The sequence below is a fragment of the Gouania willdenowi genome, chromosome 10, assembly GCF_900634775.1.
Source record: "Gouania willdenowi chromosome 10, fGouWil2.1, whole genome shotgun sequence".
NCBI lineage: Eukaryota > Metazoa > Chordata > Actinopteri > Blenniiformes > Gobiesocidae > Gouania > Gouania willdenowi.
Genome location: NC_041053.1, coordinates 37,773,478 through 37,782,362, shown reverse-complemented (window position 1 = coordinate 37,782,362; position 8,885 = coordinate 37,773,478). Strand labels below are relative to the sequence as shown.

The 8,885-nt window shown below is 35.0% G+C and overlaps 1 protein-coding gene across 2 annotated transcripts; it reads right to left on the bottom strand.

Annotated features, from left to right (window-relative positions):
• Window positions 1-627: 627 nt before the first annotated feature.
• LOC114470897 (transmembrane O-methyltransferase homolog) lies at window positions 628-8,513 on the bottom strand. Of its 2 annotated transcripts, none has more exons than XM_028459288.1 (4): window positions 8,389-8,513; window positions 5,086-5,381; window positions 2,048-2,283; window positions 628-1,112 (listed from the first exon to the last, which is right to left on the bottom strand). In XM_028459288.1, exons 2-4 carry the CDS (start codon window positions 5,342-5,344, stop codon window positions 780-782), a joined length of 828 nt encoding a protein of 275 aa, XP_028315089.1. In that variant the 5' UTR covers window positions 5,345-5,381; window positions 8,389-8,513; the 3' UTR covers window positions 628-779. The 2 variants fall into 2 exon arrangements, with proteins under 2 accessions (XP_028315089.1, XP_028315091.1); XM_028459290.1 differs by having other exon boundaries at window positions 2,048-2,244.
• Between the last annotated feature and the right edge of the window lie 372 nt (window positions 8,514-8,885).

Sequence of the window (8,885 nt, the reverse complement as noted above, 5' to 3'; positions counted from 1 at the left end):
TGTTCTCCATTTGTTTTCTTACTATTTGATGACGTAATTCACCGCAAAATCATTAGCTATTAGTTATTTACAATATAAATGGGATTGAATGTAACCAGAATGCATTCAGTGCTTATTATAACTATTTAGGAGTCTTAACATGTGAAATATTATCATTTAATTCTATACCACGTCATGCAGGATATATATATTATTTATTTATTTTATTATTATTTTTTTTTTTTAAATTGGAGTGCCGAAAAGAAATGTCATCAAGGAAGAATATGCAAATTACGGAAACTGGATTTTGTGACCATTCTTTCGTAATTTAGAAGAGTTTTGTGGACAAATGCTGGAATTCAGAAAAAAATGTTGTTATTTCCACAATTTACAATAAAATAAGACTGCAGTCATCTGATATACGCACAAAACGACAATGTTTGCCCTGGCAAAAACTTAAATATTTGGTATATTATGCAATAATTCACGTTTTCTCTTCCATTTTTTTTTTTTTTTTTTTTTTTTTTTACTTTTTTCCTGTGGAAGCAAATTGGATGTACTAAAGGGCCGGATTTGGCCCCCGGGCCTTGAGTTTGACACATGTGCAATATGTCTTCTGTGTAATCGAATATCATAATATTAGTAAAATGTGGTAGAACAGTGATTTTTTATTTATTTTTTTTAAATGAGTTTGTTTCACATCAAAGAAAACATCCAACTCAAACAGGGAATTATTCAAATAACATATTGACATTAAACTGTTAAAAAATGAAGGTAAAATGGAGTGTGTAGATATGATCTCATCCCTCTCTTCTTTGTACGTCTTTTCTGTAGACAATCTCCATCATCTGTGGGAATTCTGTCCTGATGCTGTAGCAGTTTTCCTCCTTTCTGACGTAATCCAGGATTTCTCTGCATTCGTCGTCTCTTCTGGTTCTTTTAATCAGCAGCACGGTGCAGCCTGACGGGCAGAGCAGTTCCTCACGCTCCAGTAAAAGCAGGTCCTGGAGGTACTGCTGGGGATCGTGGTCCATCAGCACCAGATCGATGCCCTCACTGGGGCTTTGATCTGCCTCCAGATACGAGTGCAGGGATGAGATGGCCTCAGCTGAGCTACACGGTAACACCTGGAACTGAGGAAAGAAGAGAGGCTAGTTACAAACTACAGAGGTAATATCAGATCAGACAGGCAATAGGCGGCCCGGGGGCCACATTGGGCCCTTGGTCTAATGTAAGCGGTCCCCAAAGGGAAGAATTAAAAATAATGATCATAACAACATAGAAAAACAACAAACATACCAAATAATATTCCCAAAACTAAAAATTACACACAAAATGACAACCAAAAAACAAAATTAAAATACACAAATATAACTAAAAAGCAAGTGTACAACATGACAAATGATTCCAAATACACAGAAAACAAAAACGTACAAAATGACAACATAAATAAAAAAAGTTCACAAAAATAACTGACAAGTATACAAAATGACGAAATGATTACAAAAATGCACAATATGACAACAAAAATACCAAAAAACACACAAAACCAAAAACATGCAAAATGATTACAAGAAGCACAGCAAAAATACATAAAATTAACTGTAAAAATACATAAAATTAACTGTAAAAATACACAAAATGATAGAAAGGATTCCAAAATAAATAAATAAATAATAATAATAATAATAATAATAATAATAATAATAATAATAATAATAATAATAATAATAATAATAACAAAATACAAAATTATTATTTCAAAAAATGACAAAACAACAAAAACACACAAAAAACACAACACACAGTTACCTCTTGTTGTTTCTTGTTAATGCTCAGCCATTATTCTAAATGCTGATATGAATGTAGATCACGTGACCACATTTTTTGTGGCCGTGCTGTAATAAAAATTGCCCCTCACTGGTCTCAGCCTGAGTTTATAAACATTAAATTGCTATAAACTTTAAGTAAGGATTAATCTTTAGGGTTTTTTTTACTCTTTAACAGGATGGATGAATGGATGGATGGATAGATGGATGGATGGATGGTCAGTCAGTCTTGAACACACCTGGGCATGTTTGAAACCAGCCACCATGATGATCTCCTCTCCTAGATCTGCAGTGACTGAATCCGTTTCCACGGTGATGACTCTCCCACCTGGAGGCAGGAGGCGGAGCATCCGGACAGTGCTGTAACCACAGTGCGTCCCCAGCTCCAGCACCATCAGAGGATGGGTACGCTTTATCACTTCATCCAACATGTCACCTGAGACCATTACAGCAGGTTTGGGGGGATGATCTCTAGCTGACATCAGCACAATGAATAATAATAATAATAATAATAATAATAATAATAATAATAATAATAATAATAATAATAATAATAATAATAAGTATATTTGCATTTCCTGAAGAAAATGCAAGTGAGGATGCAGGTGCTGGCCCGTGTCGTTGAGCACTGCATTAGCATTAGCCTAGCATTACCGTAGTCTTAGCTTAATGTTAGCCTAACATTAGCATTAACTAGCATTAGAATTAGCCAAGCATTAACCTTTGAACCCATTTCAAACATTTTCAATCTTTTTCAAACTTACTGCTTAAGCTAATGTCAAACTATCATAAGTGTTTTATTAGTGAAAAACAATACTTCACGAGTGTTGGTGTGTTGAACATTGTTGTTAGGTTCTGCTATGCGTGTGTACAAAAGTAGAGGCGTGGCTTCTGGTAGATTGGCAGAGGCAGGGGGAGGAAGTGGAGCTGAATTTTCTCTCTCTTTTTTCATCCTCTGGATAATCGCTTTAATGTTTGCTAATACTATGCTAATGCTAGCAATGCTAATACTAGCTAATGGTAATGCTGATGTTAGGTTAGTGTTAGTGCGAGGATAATGTTATTGCTAGGGGAATGTTAACATTAGGTTAATGCTAATGCTAATGTTAGCTAATACTATGTTAATGCTAGTTAATGAAAATGCTAGCTAATGCTAATGCTAGCTAATGCAAATGCTAATGCTAATGAAAATGCTAATGAAAATTCTAATGCTAATGATAATGATAATGCTAGTTAATGCTAATGCCAATGCTAGCTAATGCTAATGGTAGCTAATGCTAATGCTTGCTAATGCTAATGGTAGCTAATGCTAATGCTAATACTAGCTAATGTAAGTAAGTAAGTAAGTAAGTAAGTATTTATTTATAAAGCGCTTTTCGCAGATAAAATCACAAAGTGCTGTACACAGAAACAATTAACATACATTTACATCACATGTGTAGCATCATAAAAGGGCAGTAAAAGTTGAAAATAAAATCTTGTTAACTAAAAGCATTTTTGAAAAGCGAAGTCTTCAAATGTTTTTTAAAAGTGTCCACGCAGTTCATCTCCCGGAGAGACTGGGGCAGACCATTCCAGAGTCTGGGGGCTGCAGCCTGGAACGCCAGGTCTCCTCTGGTTTTAAATTTGGTTTTTGGGAACCTTAGTAGACCCTGACCTGAGGATCGAAGGCTGCGTCCTGAAGTGTAGGGACACAACATGTCTGAAATGTATAGAGGAGCCTGGCCATGCAAAGCCCGGAATGTTAGAACCAGTATTTTATATTCAATCCGGAACTTGACAGGGAGCCAGTGCAGGGAGGAAAGTATCGGGGTAATGTGTGATGTTCTGGACGTACCGGTCAAAAGTCTGGCAGCAGCATTTTGAACCATTTGGAGTTTACACAGGGTCGACTTATTAAAACAGGTAAAAACTGAGTTACAGTAGTCAATGCGGGACGAGATAAAAGCATGGATGACCAGTTCCAGATCAGGTTTGGACAGTAGATGCCTCACTTTTGAGATATTTCTCAGATGGTAAAAACAGTTTTTAGTCAGTTGACGACAGTGGCCCTCCAAAGACATCGATTGGTTAAACACAACCCCAAGATTTCTGATGCTGGATTTCACTGATGAACCCAAATCACCGAGAGAGTTCTTAATAAGTGGGATCTTTTTATCAGGGGCGATGATCAGAGTTTCTGTTTTGTTGGGGTTTATCTGGAGGTAGTTTGATGAAAACCAGTTTTTGATGCATGAGATACAGTCCAAGAACTCAGGTAAAAAGTGAAACTCTGAGTCATTAAAAGAGCAGTATAACTGGATATCATCAGCATAAAAATGATAAGAAACATTTTTAAAACCACGGATCAACCGACCAAGAGGCATCAGGTACAATAAAAATAGAACAGGCCCCAGAACAGAGCCCTGGGGTACTCCACATGACAGGGTGGACACATTGGACATTACATCATTAAAAGCCACATTAAAAGTTCTACCATTTATATACGAGGCAAACCACTGTAGTACAGCACCGGAAAACCCCATTTCTGATTTGAGACGATGGATCAGTGTGTTGTGATCTACGGTGTCGAAAGCAGATGTTAAATCCAATAAAGTTAAAACTGTGTAGCGACCAGAATCAGCAGCCATCATCACGTCACTGGAAACCTTCACAAGGGCAGTTTCAGTGGAGTGGATCGACCTAAAACCAGATTGATATTTATCATAAAGATCATTATCTTCCATGATTGATGTTAGCTGCTTGGCTACCACTTTTTCCATCATTTTTGACATGAAGGGAAGCTTAGATATGGGCCGGTAGTTTATAGGCTGACCTGGATCAAGATTAGGCTTTTTGAGAATGGGATTTACTAGGGCGTGTTTAAAGTAGCTGGGGACTGTGCCGGATTTAAGTGAGAGGTTGATCAGTTTCACCAACCATGGACCGACTTCATCAAAAACATTTAAAAGCAGTGAGGTTGGAATAGTATCCACAGGGCTCGATGTGGGTTTCATTTTTCTCACTAGATCCTGAATATCCTGTAGGCTGACAGGAGAGAAGGAGGACCATGTGCTGACGGGAGCTACAGAAGTGCACAAGCTGACCAAAGGAGTCGTGATACTGGCCCTAATATCTTCTACTTTATTTACAAAGAAGTTTAAAAACATGTTACAATCATCCCTTGTGTGTACAGGGACATGGGACGGTGGGGGTGTAACAAGATGCTGCATCTTCACTTGTATTTTCTAAAGGAAATGTAAATGTTCTGTTTATAACACTGCTACAGCTCACCTACCGGTCAGCTGACCCACACTGAGAGTGTGATGTGTCTCTGCGTAACGGTGGAACATCTCCAGGACGCTGTCAGCTTTGCCGTGTGTGCAGTTGGTGAACACAAACGCGTGCACGTCCTTCACACACACTCTTCCTCGCATCAAACTCTGAGCCCAGGCCAGAGCGCGACGGCACAGGGACGCAACTTTGACATGATATCGGAAATAGACAAAGATGATGATGGTTGGAAGCAGCGGGAGAGACAAAGATATCAGCCACATTTTAACGGGGTTTATGGAAGGTGAGAAGGATCCAAGTCTGTGGGAGAAAAGTAGAGAAACTTCACTCAGACTGAGAAGGAAATCATGATAGAGATCCTGCATCTGGACCAGAACAATTCAGATTTAATGTTCCTGTAAATAAATGAGTTATATCTAAACAGAACAGAGGGAAAAAAACTTATTTAAATGACTATTTACCGGTAATTGCTCCGTCTTAAATTAACATGAGCTTTACCTTCAATTAAAGCATCATTACAGGTAGGAAAAATAATAAGTTTAAAACACTGTTAATTTTGTTTGAATAAAAGTTTTTGTAATTGTTGTAATTGGTATATCTGTAACAGATTTAGTCGACTAAAATCTTAACCCTCTTATTATCCTCAAATATTACTAGCACATTTTAACCTTGGGGTCAATCTGACCCCAGGGATATTTGCCTCCAGAAAATGATTGTTGACCAAGTTTTTATGTCAGGCACTTTGTTTATTTGTTGAATACATAAATAACTCACTGATAATGAAACCTTGACGTGTTCTCTAAGCAAAAAAAAGTCAACTATTATTTTTTGATTGATAAACATTGAATGGGGTCAAATTGACCCCAAGGATAATAGGAGGGTTAATGTCATTTTGTCGACTAAAACTAGACTATAACTGAAATAGTTCTGAATAGATGGTTACATTTTGACTAAAACTAAGTTACATTTTAGTCAAAAGACTACGACTGAAAATAAATCAAAATGTACTGTCAAAATTAACAATGGTTTAAAAAAAGGTGCGAGAAATATTCCCAATAAATGCTACTTTAATGACTAGAAAAACACAACATGGTTATAGCGCCCTCTGCAGGCGGCTGTTCCACTGTCTGTGTAACTTCATTAGTTTTTCTGATTGAATTTAAAATGGAATTTATTGATTATTTAAAAGAGACAATGCGCATTAATATACAGAAATGCTCTAAATGAGCCAGAGTTAGCAAGAAGATGCTAGTTTTGGGCAGTGGTGGCCTAGTGATTACAGAAGTGGGCTTATAACTGGAGGGTTGCGAGTTCAAATCCACTGTGGGCCATCACTGTGGGACCTTGAACAAGTCCCCTACACCTAATGGCTTCCAGAACTCTCTTAAAAAAGAGATTATTCATCTCAATGAGACTTTCCTGGTTAAAGAAAGGTAAAAAAAAACGTTTTCATCTAGTGTCACATGGGCCAGATTTTAAAGGCAATCTAAATTTTAAAAGGTATAAATAGAGAGAGAACATGACAAAGAGAAGTGCTGAGTGCAGGCTGAAGGTCTGCAGCAGGTGTTTCTGACAGAAAAAACACTTGTAAAAAGCTGACAAAAGCACAACAGGTCGAGGCCACAAAAAACTTGAGTTGATCTTTTTTTTTTTTTTTGACGCAATTAAGTTATACTAATATTCCCAAAAAATGATACTAATCTAATTATATATGTTCAGCCTTGCAGTGAAAAGAAGCCCCACTTTAATTATTTACTGAATTATTATTTTTGCTGTGCTTGTTTATTCTTCAAATCCGGGCTCAAATAATAAAATGTAATTACATTTTTAAATGTTGTTTTTATTATTATTATTATTATTATTATTTCTTTATTAACTAGGCTATTATAAAGTGTTATCAAAGTTATAAAAGTTCTCCTATTCACATTCAACCCCAGAGCTAAAAAAAATAAAAAGAAGAAAAAGAAAACTGGGTACACAGCAGAGTGCATGTTAAAAACTAATAATTTTGTCATAGTTTTCGTCGACTGCGATTTTTTAAAATACATGTGAACAAAAACTGTATCAAAAATATGTTTATATCTTCATTGATGAACAAAAACAAAACTATAATTTCGTCACATAAGACAAAATCCAATCAGAATTCATGATCACGTGGTCGTACTTAATGATCACATCAAATTCGTTTGTATTTATAAACATTAATACCATTTAATAGGTTGCAATCAATGGGAATTCAGTTTTTTTTTTTTTAATGTAACAGATTTAGTTGACCACAATCTTAAGGTGATTTAGTTGACTAAAACTAGACTATAACGGAAATAGTCCTGCTGATAATTTTGATTAAAACTAAATTGCATTTTAGTCAAAAGACAAAAAGCAAATAAATAATTGTTGCCAAAGTTAACTGTGGGTAAAATAATAAAATAGAATAATAACAAAAAATAAATAAATGTAAAATTATAACTTCACTACTAGCCCACCACTATTTGTTTTATTAGCTGGGTTCTCCAGTCAACATTAGCCTTAGAGCTAATAAAATAATATACATTTACATTTTACAATATGCATAGCTTTATAAATCATATATCGTTAGTAAGTATAAGAAAGAAGAGCAACAATTTTTACCTTGGACAGCAATAATATATAATGCTTATATAATGGTATAAAATATAATACTTCTCAATAAACATAATGAAATGTAAATGTTGGGATATAGTATATAATGAATTGAAATACATACATACATACATATATATATATATATATATATATATATATATATGTATATATATATATATATATATATATATATATATATATATATATATATATACACACAACTTTGCGTAAAACATATATTGTAAAAAAAATAGTAATATTAGTTTCCTAATTTGTTTTATTGTGAAGGGGCAGGTGTGTATAAGCTTTGGTTTCAACCTCCACCCTTTCAGCTGATTAGTTAGACAATTGAGGGTTGTTCGCTCTTTTTTGAAGACTTTCAAAATAAAAATTCTATTTTGTTTTATATTTAAAAAAAAAAAAAAAAAAATCAATTGAGTTCAAAAAATGGTAAATAAATCAATTCATTGTATACAAAAAGAAGGAAAACGATGGCATGTATAACATTGCATAATTGAGAAAGTTGGAAAAAAGGTTTAGATTAATGTTAATTTAAAATGCGGTATTTTTCCATCTCCCTCCAATAGGCCTGAGAGTTATGTATTAACTAACACTATTTACACTGAGGTTTTGTTTTATTCGTGTGCTGGAAAGTAAAGATAAATGCACCTGGTTTGGTTTTTACCTTGAAACAGAAGTTGAAGAATCCTTGAAATCCTGATCCACGTTGGTTTTAAACTTCCACCTTTCACACACACACACACACGACTAAAGGAAACAGTGAGTGTTTACTGGTTTCCAGGAAATAGACGCACCAGTAAAGGAGGCGTGGTCAGCCATAGGTCCTCCTCCAGTAGGGTTCACCTCATAGACATTATTTGACTAAAGTGGTGTCTACAGGGCGGCCATCTTGGAACGGTGTCAGTTAAAGTTGTCATAAATCGCTCAATTCTAAAGCAATTTTCACAGGGTTTGTTTGTAATAAACGTCAGATATGATAGATAGATAGATAGATAGATAGATAGATAGATAGATAGATAGATAGATAGATAGATAGATAGATAGATAGATAGATAGATAGATAGATAGATAGATAGATAGATAGATAGATAGAAATAGAACAAAAAGAACACAGAAAACAGTCAGATGTGCTCACGTTTTTATTGACAACATTGCTTAAGA

Coding starts and splice junctions, on each gene's coding strand:
- LOC114470897 (XM_028459288.1), bottom strand. CDS start 5,344: ATGTGGCTGATATCTTTGTCTCTCCCGCTGCTTCCAACCATCATCATC. Junction 2,284..5,085: donor CAGTGTGGGTCAGCTGACCG/GTAGGTGAGCTG, acceptor TGCTGATGTCAG/CTAGAGATCATCCCCCCAAA. Junction 1,113..2,047: donor CTGGTTTCAAACATGCCCAG/GTGTGTTCAAGA, acceptor TTCTTTCCTCAG/TTCCAGGTGTTACCGTGTAG.